We start from the raw sequence: 12506 nt of genomic DNA, 5'->3' as shown, positions 1-12506 counted from the left end.
ACCTCTGGGGCCTTCTCCTCCAAAGGGCTCCTTTCTCACTCAGAGGAGTCCCAGGGGACCTTCTTCCTCAGTAACTTCTGGCACTTTGCCTCTCCCTGGACGTCCTTCCTCAGGCACCCTGGGGGAATCCCCTCTCTTAAGGGTTTCCTCCTTAACTCTTGGCCCAATTATAGAATTAAATATTGCATTTTCTTAAGGGCAGGGCTCTTCTACTTGGCAATTAATGTCCAAGCAGCTATGAGTAATTACTATGGGCCCAGCCTGTTATTTGATCTGGCTTATGTATTCTGGTCTCCAACCTCTGACCCTCATCTCCTTCCCCACGCTGGGGAAAGGTTATGAGGGAAGAGGGGAAAGCAACAGAATGAGGGTCAGACTTTCAGGATCTGTTTTCTTTTTTTTTTTAACTCGGTTAGGCAATGGGGTTAAGTGACTTGCCCAGGGTCACACAGCTAGTAAGTGTTACGTGTCTGAGACCAGATTTGAACTCAGGTCCTCCTGAATCCAGGGCTGGTGCTCCATGTACTGTGCCTCCTAGCTGCCCCTGGGATCTGTTTTAATCCCCATTTCCTCACGAGGCCAAACTCAAAGGAACTCATATGACTCCTTTCTAGGTGCCAAGACTAAAGTGGAAGGAGAGTTGATCCAAGACTTTTTGGTAGCAGATGATTGTGCACTCAGTGCAGGCTCTAAGGCTGAGATGCAACAATGTATGGATCGATTCTCTGCTGCTTGTGCTAATTGTGGCCTAACAATTTACAGGGATCCATGAGAACTTCAATACACCCCTTCCTCTAGTCTAGTCCACTACACACCATAGTATCAGTAGAAACATTGGACATGATCTTCCAAGATGCTTCACACATCTCAAAGAAGGCCCCTAGGAGAGATGAAGGGAGGGATACCCCACTGAAGGAGGGTAACCCCATTGAATGTTCATCTCCCTACCTTACTCTGGGCCGCAGAGGTGAAAGGTCCCAAAGAAGTCTTGGGCGCCAATGGTTGGTGGGAGAAGCTGGTCTGGGCAAAATGTGGCCAGTTTTGCCTATGGTCAGTAAATGTGGTTCCTCCCTCCGATCCCTTGTTTTGGGGAGTAGGAGGTTCTATCTGTAACCAGTCAATGAATTCTTCGTGAATACTAGGTGTCCTTCCTGGTCCCCATCCCTAGTTCAGAGACCATAGGGCTTTACCCTGGCAAGAGCTTTGAGTTCAAATTTTGGCTCTGTGACATATCAGCTGTGTGACCTTGGGAAAGACACCTAACCTCTCTGTGCCTCATTGTATTCATCCGTAAAATGAGGGGCTTAATATACTGATATCCTTTCTAGTTCTAAATCCTATGACTCAAAGTCAAACAGAAAAAGGGAGATTTAGTCAGACAGCAGTAGTTCCTGTGAAGAGACTGAAAGATTTAGTAGGCTACAAACAAGTAACAGATTTAGGATTAAAAGGGATCTTGAGGTCATTTAGTCCACCACTTTTCTCTTACTGTTCAGTGTCCGTCAGTGTGACATGGCAGTCAAAAAATGTAACATAATTTTAAATTGCATCCAGAGAGGTTCAATGTCCAGAATGGGAGGGAGAGGAAGATCATCGCCATGGTCAAATCACACTGGGTGTACTGTGTTCAGGTGTACCTGTCACATTTTTAGGGAGGTTATCGACAAACTGGAACATATGTAAGGTAACCAGGATGGAAATGGGATTGGAGATCATCCCATCTAAAAATAAGTCGAAGGAACTGGGGAGGTGCAACCTAGAGAAGAGAAGATAAGTATCTCAAGGGTTACCTAGAGGATCATAGTTTTGCTTGGCTCCACACAGCAGAGTTGAGAGCAATGGGAAGACATTACATGGAAGCACAGGTCTAACAGTAACAGCTGCATCAAAGTGATATGGGCTGCCTCAATAAGTAGTGAGTTCCCCATCATTGGAAGTCTTCAAGTAAAGTCTAGATGAGCACTTCTTGGGGATGCTTTGGGAGAGACTATTGTTCACAAAACCATGGCTTAGATTAGATGCTCTTTGAGGTCCTCTTCCAGCTCTGAGATTCTGGAATTCTACAGTCTCTTATGAACCCTGAGCTAAGTGGGTCCCAGATCCCCTTTGATGACCAGTTCACAGTTTGGGAACCCTAGCAACCTGGCTGGGAGTTCCTGCAAGCCTGACATGGCCTGGAAGAAGTCCAGGCTTCTGGGCACCTGGAGGCAGCGTTTCTCTTGTGGTCTCTTTCGTCCCTGGTGCCTGGTTCAGTCCCCGGAAATGGTCCCGTAGCTCTCGGACACTGACGCCAGACCGGACAATGGTGTCAAATTTACGGAGTCTGGTTGGGGTGGACAGGGGTTGAGGCATTGTGCTCAGGGGTCTGTGCTCCATAGGACCATCTAAGGAAGTAGGGTGGAGACAGATTAGATTTATTAGGGGAGAAGAGCCTTGGTACTCATGTACTTCCTCTCCACCAACCCCAAACTCCCATCATATGACAAAGAAGTGGGAGTGCAAGGTAGCACGGAAAAGCCTGGGCTAGGAGTCACATCTCAAGACCTAGGTGCTAGATCTCTGTGACCTGGGAGAGTCCCTCCCCTGTTTGGGTCCCAGTGTCCCCACTAGTTACTGAGCCAGATTAGACTCCATGGCCTCTAAAATTCCTGATAATTGATGTCCTATGAGGTGTTAAGCAGCTGGGATTCTTGCAGACTGTGCCTTCATTCAGTCCAGGGTCTATCCCCACTCATTCTGCTGCGCTCCTATGCCCAGGATCTTACCTGGTGCTGAGGCTTGACCACTGTCCAGAGGCTCCACGTCCCTGTCCCTATCCCTGTCTTCATCCCCATCCAGAGCAGCAATGGTGTCCAAAAGAAACTTCAGGCTCTCCTGCTCCCTTGGACTTAGACCTTCCAGGCCCAGCTCCTATAAGAGGAAGAAGGAATTCGTCTTGGATACAATACAACAAAGAGGGGGCAGCTAGGTGGCACAGAGGATAGAGCACCGGCCCTGAAGTCAGGAGGACCTGAGTTCAAATGTGGCCTCAGACCAAACACTTGTCACTTACTAGCTGTGTGACCCTGGGTAAGTCACTTAACCCCAATTGCCTTAAAAACAAACAAACAAACAAAAACAAATACAACAAAGAGCCATTAAGGTGCCTACTGTACAAAAGCACTATGTTAGGCCCTTGAAGGATGAAAACAGAATCAAAGTCAGCTACCTCCCTGATGGTAAATTACTTAACTTGACAAGTCTACAAGTCAAGACTAAAGTAGAAGGAAAGTTGGTGCGTGACTTTTTGTTAGCAGATGATTGTGCACTCAGTGCAGGCTCTGAGGCTGAGTTGCAAGAATGTATGGATCGAGTCTCTGCTGCTTGTGCTAATTTTGGCCTAACAATTAACATCAAGAAAAGGGAGGTTCTTCACCAGCTAGCACCACAGCATCCAGATGTGGAACTATCGGTTACAATGAAGGGATAAATTTTGAATGCTGTGGATAAGTTCACTTACCTCGGCAGTGTACTTTCCAGGGATGTATACATAGATGATAAGGTTGATGCATGCATTGCCAGAGCTAGCTGTGTTTGGGAGGCTCCGAAGGAAAACATGGGAGAGAAAAAATATTGGGCTGCCCATCAAGCTGAAAGTCTATAGATCCGGTTTGCTGATCTCACCGTTGTACACTTGGACAGCATACCAACGCCATGCCAGGAAACTACATCACTTCCATTTGAATTGTCTTAGGAAGATTCTGAAGATCACCTGGCAAGATGGGGTATGGGACATCGAGGTCCTTTTTTTTTTTTTTTTGTGAGCAATCGAGGTTAAGTGACTTGCCCAGGATCACACAGCTAGTAAGTGTCAAGTGTCTGAGGCCACATTTGAATTCAGGTCCTCCTGACTCCAAGGCTGGTGCTCTATCCACTGATTGAAGTCCTTTCTTGAGCTGAATTACCAAGCATTCAGACACTGCAGAGAGTATAACTTATGGGCTAACCACGTTGTTCAAATGCCAAATGTACGTTTGCCTAAGACTATTTTGCAGTGAGAGCTCACACGAGCGAGGCAAATGTTCACATGGAGGTCAGAAGAAGCAATACAAGAACACTGTCAGGGTCTCTCTGAGAAACTTTGGAATTGATTATGGCACATGAGAAACCCTAGCACAGGACTGCACAGTTTGGTGTTGCTGCATCAAAGAAGGCACTGTGCTCTATGAGCAAAACAGAATTGCAGTAGCTCAAAGGAAATGTGAGATGTGCAGATTTAGAGACATCACTCCAAACGTTCATATGAACTATTTGTGCCCAACCTGTGGTAGAGCCCTCCGAGCTCGTGTTCGTCTGCTCAGCCACAGTTGGACACACCGTACCTTGATCCCCAACACATCGATTTCATTTTGGTGTGTTTTGAGAATGAAAGACAACCCACCAAACAGCTAGGACCTCAGGGAGATTCAGAGTTTAGATAAAACACAGTCCCCACTTCCACAAATTCACAATCTAGTAAGGAGATAGGATGCAAAAAACACAGCTAGCTAGAATACATGTCACATAATTATGTTACATACATATGTTACATAGAAAACGTGTTACATACATATGTCAGACAACAAAAGTTAAGGATTGCACGAGCTCTGAAGGGGAAAGACTGGAGGAGTCTGAAGAGTATTCATGAAGGGAACTTAGAAGGGAGGTCTTTTAGGTCTTGGGGGAAAACAGGAGCTGAAGGTCAAAGGTGGGAGAAAATGGCAGGTTTGGGGGTCAGAAAAAAGGGTCAAAGGTCATAGGAACAAGAGATCCTAGTGGCATCTCAGAGAAAGTCAGACAGAAGTCAGTGTTGGCCACAGCATTCCCACCTTGAGGTTCTGGCATTCCAATTGGCCTCCCTCTTCATCTGTGTCCATCCTCTTGTCTGTCCTCTGCTCAACAGGAATGGATGGTCCTTGGGATCCTAGGAGTCATAGGCTGGGTTGGTGTTCTGCTCTCCACATGCCCCCCCACTCCCAGATTCTGTTCCCTATTTTCCCCTGGACACAGTTTGAGGGCACAGGACCTTCACTCCTGTTGCAGGAAGGGCTGATCCAAGAAGGTGTCCAGCTAAAGCAATCCCAGCCTGTCTAGAGGAGACAGAAGGACCTGTTACCTGATCAGTTTTCTGGCTGTATAGGAGACCCTGGCCACAGATGCAGGATCCCTATCTGGGTCTTGCCCTCTAGTCGATGGATGCTTCTGCCCCTGCTTAGGTTGGATCCCCTGCACTAGGCACCTGCCCTGGCCAAAGGTTAACAAGGGCAAGGGAGGGGCAGGCAGGTGATATCCTGTGCAAACAAGAGCTACTTCCCTGAGGTAGCCCAGTTCCTGACAGCTGTGTCAACACAAACACATCTATGGAAAAGAGGTTTGCAACAGGAAAAAAACAAAGGGCCCTAGTTACCTTGTCTCCACCCACCCCCTCCACCATATCCTGATTAGACATACTTTTCCTTTCTCCCATGCAGGAGTACTCAAGCCATCCCTGCTAGAGACACTGATTTCAATTGCCTCCCTCATAGGTAAGTGACCCGATTCCTGGATAAACTGGAGAGGCAAAAACTGAGCCAATCACCCCTTATCCTCCTTCTAACACCTTTGGCTTATTTGACATTATTCCCCTTCAACCACTCTACCCACCTTCCAGTCAAATTGGTGCACTATCTGAATCTACACCTTGATATGCTATCTCTAGTCTTCCTGCCTTTGAATGGGCCATTTTCTGGGGCAGCTAGGTGGCATGGTGGATAGAGCACCAGCCCCGGATTCAGGAGGACCTGAGTTCAAATCTGGCCTCAGATACGTAACACTCACTAGCTGTGTGACTGGGCAAGTCACTTAACCCCAATTGTCTCATCAAAAAAAAAAAAAAATGCTCTCATGAATGGGCCATTTTCCACACCTGGAGAATCCTCACTTACTTTCAACGTTCACCTTACATATCATCTCTTATATGAAGTCTTTCTTGATTCTTCCAGGTGATCAGCTCAGGTTTCCATCCTCCGATTATCTTGCATTTACTTATGGTAAATATAGTGTCATAGCCTCCAGACCAATGTAAATTGAACTTACATTCCTCTGGCACCTAGATGAATACCTTACACATAGTAAATACTTCATAAATGTTTGTTGAATTGAATTTTAATTTGGTTAGAACCAGATTGAGGGCAGAGCTGAGCTGGAGGGTAGGAGATGGGACAGAGATTAGGTTAGAGTTGTAAAAAGCATAACTGTGACATGTATACATCACTGTTTGCAAGCTTTACAAAAGTTATCTCATTTTGCCTCTCTCAAAAACCCCCTAAAAACTGGTTGCTATGATTATCCCAAATTTACAGTTGAAGAAGCTGAGGTTCAAAGAAATTGTGTCAATTCACCCAGCATCTGAGGCAGGAGGTGGACCCACCCCCACCCCCACCCCCTTTCAATACTCCCAAATTCAAAACTCTAACCACTCTGTATTTCCTACAAGATATCTTAGAGATTATTTAAAATCACAGATTTAGAGTAGAAAGGGCCCTTAGGGGTCATCTGATCCGACTGCATGATTTTACATATGATGAAATTGAGGCCCAGAGTTCAGTAGCTTGCTTAATGTCCCACAGCTACCAATTAGCGGGGCCAAGATGTGATCCCAGGGGTTAGCAGAACAGAGCCTCCAAGGCCATTGGTCCAGATAGAGACCCAAGGGTTAGTGGATAAGGACAGGGTGGGTTAGGGCTGGGTTGGAGCTGGGGTCCCGAGGGTCTGGGGGCGTCCAAATAGGCAGGGCATGCTGGAAGGGCTGGGAACATCTCGGCATTGACGGGGGTGGGGGTGGGCAGCGTGGAGAAGCTTCCTTAGGGAGAGGGTGGAGTCAGCTGGGGTTCTTGTCCCGCCCCCAGTCGGACTGCAGGAACTGGCCCAACCCGCTCACCAGGGGGCACTACAAGACTCGGGGGGGGCCGTCCCCCAGGGACGGAGACGCTCTAGCCCAGGTCCGGCAGCCAGTTCCGGTGTCTGTGGTGCCGGCAACCTGAGGCCGGAAGTCAAGAGCTGGGACGGCGCCGCTGAGGCTACTAGGCGGGCCTTGGGTCGGAGACCACCCACCCACTCACCCCGCCCTGGGGATCCACGGCCGGGCGCCGGCTGGCCTCCAGGCCTGGAGACTGCCATCTGGCCCTTCTCTTCCTGAGATGTCACGGACTCCGGATCCCTGACCTCCGGCCCCCCCCCCCCCCAGGCAGCCTCTCCCTCGGCCATTTAGTTTCTTTCTCTTCTGGAGCAAAACAGACCCTTCCCCGCCTCTGACTTATGACCCCAAACTCTGCGCCCTGGCCCCTTTCCTGAGAGCTCCTTGACCCTCAAGGAACCCCTCCCCCATTAACCCCTCTCTTCCTAGCCGCAGAGACCACTCCTCACTCCTTGCAGCCTCTTGCCCCTCTTTCCCTCATTAACCCTTCTCCCCTTGCCCTGAAATCAAACCCCTTTCCCAACCCCCCATCCTCTTTCCATAAGCTTTTTTCAAGCTTCCTCTTTGCCCCCCCAGCCCCTCCCCCCTCTGCAGGGCATGAGCATGGGGGAGGCTGCTGCCTGCCGGGCTGCCAGCCCAGACCTGAGCAGATTCCCCAGAACTCCTGCCATGGCTGCAGGCACAGATAAGGATGGAAATAGAGAGAGCCTCGTGGCCCCAAGGACTCCTTCACCCCCAGGGAGCCCAGACCCCGAGGAGCCTAGGAAGCCCCTGTGTCCTCATCCTGGTGGAGGTCTGGGGGCTGAGGGTCAGGACTCTTTGGGCTTCCCTGAATATCCTCTCATGATAAGAACCAAAAAACTGGTCCTTCACATGGACATAAACAACACCATCCTCGTGTCTGACAGTGCCACTGGTCAGGGCCCTGTGGCTGCCCTCAACTCCTACCTGAGCACAGTGTGTTGGGGGCAGTTCAACCAGGAGGGTAAGAAGCATTCCAGGACCATGCAGCTTTGTGTGCCTGTTGACAACATACATTTGTGTCTTAGGTGGGTCTTTGGGCTTCTGGTTATTGCAGAGGGTGAAGGAGTGAGTCTTCAGGAGCCGTAAGAAGGAAAGGCAGTGGAGTGGTATGGAAAGACTGCTGGACCTGTTGAAATCCTGATTTGACCTCTATTCTTATGTGAGCTTAGGCACAAATCGATGAACTCCTCTGAGCTTCAGGTTCTTTTTCTGTAAAATGGGATTTTAACAGGGTTTTATAAGGAAAGTATTTTGTATTTTTATTTTTGTTGGGAAAGGACCTGAGATCCCCAATGGGTGCAAGTCTAAAGTATCCCTGATGTGGTTTCTCTAGAGATACTCTCCCCCTCCCCCAGGTCAGGGCTCAGCCTGTGGAAAGGTTATGGAGTACAAGTGAAAGAGTCATGGCCTGAGGGTTCCAGTTCAGGACCCTCTCCAGACTCCCTGTGGCCTTGGGTAAGTTGCTATGGTTTAACTCAGAGCAATTGTTCTCAAATCTGGAGGACTGCGCTTTGGAGGATTATAGATTAGTTGGAGGCAGGGACCTTGGAAAGTCATTGTGCCCTACTGCATAGAAGGAAACTGATGGTTAGAGAGATGAGGTGACTTGCCCAAAATCACACAGGTTGTATATAATAGAGACGATATTTGAACTGGGTCTATTTTATTATTTGGCCCTTTTCCCACTTCACCTGTTCAACTCCTTCAGATTCCTCAGTTACCAGCTATGTGACCTTGGGCAAACCACCACTTCTGTGAACCTCAGTTTATCATCTCCATCTGAAAGAGGGTAACAACAACTGTATTACTTATTTCACTGGGGGATGTAAGGAAACCACTTTGTAAACCATAAAGGCAACTGGTGCTACAGTTGATAGAGCACTGGGCCTGGAATCAGGAAGACCTAAATTCAAATGTGACCTCAGACACTTACTAGCTATTTGACCCTGGGCAAGTCACCTCACCTCTGTCTGCCTCAGTTTCCTCTCTAAAATGGGGATAATTATAGCATCTACTTTCCAGAGTTGTTGTGAGGATCAAATGAGATAATATTTGTAAAGTGTGTTACTAACCTTAAAGAGCTATAGAAATAATATAGAAATTGTAAAGTGACATAGAAATGGCTATCATTATTATTATTATTATTCCCCTCTCAAAACAAATGTCCTTGAACAAATCACTTAAACTCCCAGTGCCCTATGCAATTCTTCTAAACGTTGCAGAAGATTTGCAGATCTGCATTGATGAAAAGGGAGTTTTCTTGCCTGAAATTCCCTACATGGATGAAGTCACAGGTCCATGCAGGAAAAAAAAGTTCCCTCTCTGGGTCTCAGTTTCCTTTTCTGGAAAATGAAAGACTTGGAAAAGATAGTCTCTGAGATCTTTTCCAGCCCTAATACGAATTTAGGATCATACTTCTGACTACCGACTCAGCTCTGATCACTGGCTTTGGAGAGAGTTGGCTGTCATCGAGCCACATATGTGAGAGGGGGACAGATATGTCCTCTCTTGCTGATTTTTGGCCATGTTCCATCTCTCACTTCTCTACTACATACCCACCCCAACTCTGGACTCAACTTTCCTTTTCAGGTGAGTGGCAGTGGCTGAGTGGGTTCCCTTCATTGCTGCCCCCTACCCCTGATGCCAGCAGCTTCTCCTCAAATTTTGGCCGGCACTCCAAGTTTACATCAAGTACCCTGGGCCACCCCTTCCGGACACTCTTCTCCTACTACTTGCAGCTGTTGGAGTGGCCTGGCCAGCCTGATGCAGTTTTCTCTGTCCCGGGGGAGGATGGCCGTCATTACCACCGTGTACTGCCAGCCTTTTTCAAACTACTGGCTGGTCTTTGTCAGCAAGGCCGTCGCTTTGCTGTCATTTTCCGCACTTTTGGCAAAGACTTGACCTCACTACTTCAGACCACACACAATGCTCTTCAAGGCCAGCACCCACATTTCTCAGCCCTGAAAGAGGTGGTGGTGAGAGATGCTCTTGGGGCAAGGGAAACCAGAGTAGGACATTCCTCAGGAGAGGTTCAGTAGCCTGGTAACTGAAGAGCAACCAGTCCTTCTTAGAACTGGGGGTGGGGGGGAGGAAGAGGGAAGAAGAAACAAGGGGAGGTGGGTAACACTGGGGATATGTGTTGGCCTCAACCCCTCCCTCTTCTTGCAGCTCCCTGTGGACCTGCGACCTGGAAAGATCCGCTGCAGTCCAAAAAAGGTGATGGTCAGTCGAGGGAAAGAAGTTGTGTCAAATTCGCCAGATGCAAGAGTCGTCTATGACTACTTCAGTGCCATGGAAGGCCTGGGGGGGTTTCAGGATCACTTTGCTTGGTAATAACAATAACAACCTAGAGGAGTTATTTATCGCTATACATTTACGAAGTACTTTCCTCACAACAGCCCTAGGAGATAGGCAGTGCAAGTATTATTCTCACCATTTTACAGATGAAAAAACAGACTCAAAGAGAAGTGGCTTGCTCAGCGTAACAGGACCAGTTAGTGTTAGAGCCCAGTCTCAAACTATGGTATTCTGGGCCATTCCAGAACTCTTTCTAGCCCCCTGTCTGTCACCCTAAGAGCTGCCATCTCTGGCTTGGTCACAGTCCCTTCAGGGTCAGGGAGTGACCTAGGATTGGAGAAGGTAACTAGTAATCCAGTTTCTCCATAGGGCTGCTATATGGATGTCCATCCCCTTCTCCAAAGTACAGTGTAGGTACTAGCTCCTTCATGAACAAAGCCTTCCCTGAACACTTGGTGCACAGTGATTGCTTAGTAAATTTTTATTGATTTGGCTGTGTGATTTAATGCTAGCAGCTCTCATGCTAGGCAGTCCAAGCAGTGAAAGCTCATTATGCATCCTACAACTGAAGCTCCTACCTCTGGAATGGGCCTGGGTGAACCCAAGTAGAACCCCCACACCAGCTCACCTATCACTGGCATAAAGCCATCCTATTCTGAAGCTCCACCATAGGAAGTTGTAGGCTCCATGATGACCTCCCCCACAACATCCCCCATTTTCCCCTCCTCTCCAGGTGGGCCAAGAACAATTTCTCCAGCCAGGGTGGCAAGCCGCTGTGGGTGGATCCCCATGACCCTGAGGTCCAGCACATCTGCTTTGATGATAATATTCGACTGCAGGATGAAGAGAGCATCTTCCACCCCCAGGTACAAATAGATTGGAGTATTGGGAGGGAGAGGAGATGGCCTCCAACTCACAGAGACAGGAAGTGGCTCTGTGGATAGAGGATATACTACTGGGCCTGGAGGCAGGAAGACTTGAGTTCAAATTCTGCCTCACACTTAGCTCTGTGACCCTAGATCAATTTGAGTCGATAAGTCAACCAGCATTCACTTTTTAAAAAATTTTATTTCATGTTCAGTTCTGAATTCTCTCCCTCACTACTGCCACTCCTTTACCCATTGAGAAGGCAAGAAAAGCAAAACTCATTACAAATATATATAATGAATTATTAAGTGCTTACTGTAGGCCAGGCTAGGGGTATAAGGAAAGGCAAAAACAGTCTCAGCTTTCAAGTAGCTGGGAAGAAGCAGCATGCAAAAACTGTGTAGAAACCAGATATAGGACAAATTAGAGATAATTTCAGAGGGAAGTCATTAAAATTAAGGAGGACCAGGAAAAGCTTTTTACAGAAGATGGGTCTTGAGCTGAGACTTGAAAGAAGCTAGGGAAGCCAGGAGGCAGAAATGAGGAAGGGAGAGTTCCAGGCACAGGGGCCAGTCAATGAAAATGCTAAATTTCACACAGTTGGGAAATGGAGTGTCATGTGTGAGGAACAGCAAGCACACCACTAGTTTCTTGTTTTTTTAAGAGTATTTTATTTTTTCCCAATTACATGTAAAGACAATTTTTAACATTCATTTTTTAAAAATTTTGAATTCCAAATTTTCTCCCTCCTTCCTTCATCTCCCCCTTCTCTGAGACAGTAAGCAATTTGATAGAAGTTATATACGCACAATCATGTAAAACCTGAAGGAGACCACTAGTCACTGGATCTCAGCGTATGTGGAGGGGAGTAAGGTATAAGAAGGCTGGAGAGGTAGGAGGGTCCAGGTTAGAAAGAGCTTTAAAAGCCAAACAGGATTTTATATTTGATCCTGGAGGTAATAGGTCACCAGTAGACCTCTCCCAGCTTCAGTTTCCTCATTTATCAAATGAGGGAATTCGACTTGTTCTAATGTCCCTTCCTGCTTTAAATCAATGATCTTATGAATGGAATTAACTCAGGTTCATGGGAGACACCCATCCTAAGGTCTGGGCCAGCCAAAAGTTGGTTATGCTAGGATTGGGCTGATTTCCAAGCCTCCCTCTGTGTTGGCCACTGTGGGAGGAACTGAGGATTGGAGTCTTCCCTGGGGGCTAAAGGATGAGTGCAACATCCTGCTGGGCAGAGGCACTTTTCCCAGCCTCATACAGAGACCCCAGCCTATTCTACCCCCATGAACTGAGTGTGTGTGTGTGTGTGTGTGTGTGTGTGTGTGTGTGTGTGTGT

The 12506-nt window shown here is 47.7% G+C and overlaps 1 protein-coding gene across 2 annotated transcripts in view; it reads left to right on the top strand.

Moving 5' to 3' along the window:
• The first annotated feature begins 7075 nt into the window (after positions 1 to 7075).
• Positions 7076 to 12506, top strand: part of LOC114024237 — a 9304-nt gene continuing 3873 nt past the window's right edge. Inside the window, exons 1-4 of one of the 2 annotated variants that reach the window (XR_003566883.1) lie at positions 7076 to 7958; positions 9587 to 9972; positions 10166 to 10213; positions 11028 to 11160. Coding sequence is in view for 1 of the 2 variants with exons in the window: in XM_027837251.1 (XP_027693052.1) it covers positions 7571 to 7958; positions 9587 to 9972; positions 10166 to 10326; positions 11028 to 11160 (1068 nt within the window). In the remaining variant the exon portion in view is untranslated. Of the gene's footprint in view, positions 7959 to 9586; positions 9973 to 10165; positions 10327 to 11027; positions 11161 to 12506 lie in introns of both variants that reach the window. The other variant, XM_027837251.1, reaches the window with a different exon arrangement.

The sequence above is a fragment of the Vombatus ursinus genome, unplaced genomic scaffold, assembly GCF_900497805.2.
Source record: "Vombatus ursinus unplaced genomic scaffold, bare-nosed wombat genome assembly UNPS02014820.1, whole genome shotgun sequence".
Taxonomy (NCBI): domain Eukaryota; kingdom Metazoa; phylum Chordata; class Mammalia; order Diprotodontia; family Vombatidae; genus Vombatus; species Vombatus ursinus.
Note: the sequence above shows the minus strand (reverse complement) of the source record. Positions and strands in the feature narration are given on the sequence as shown.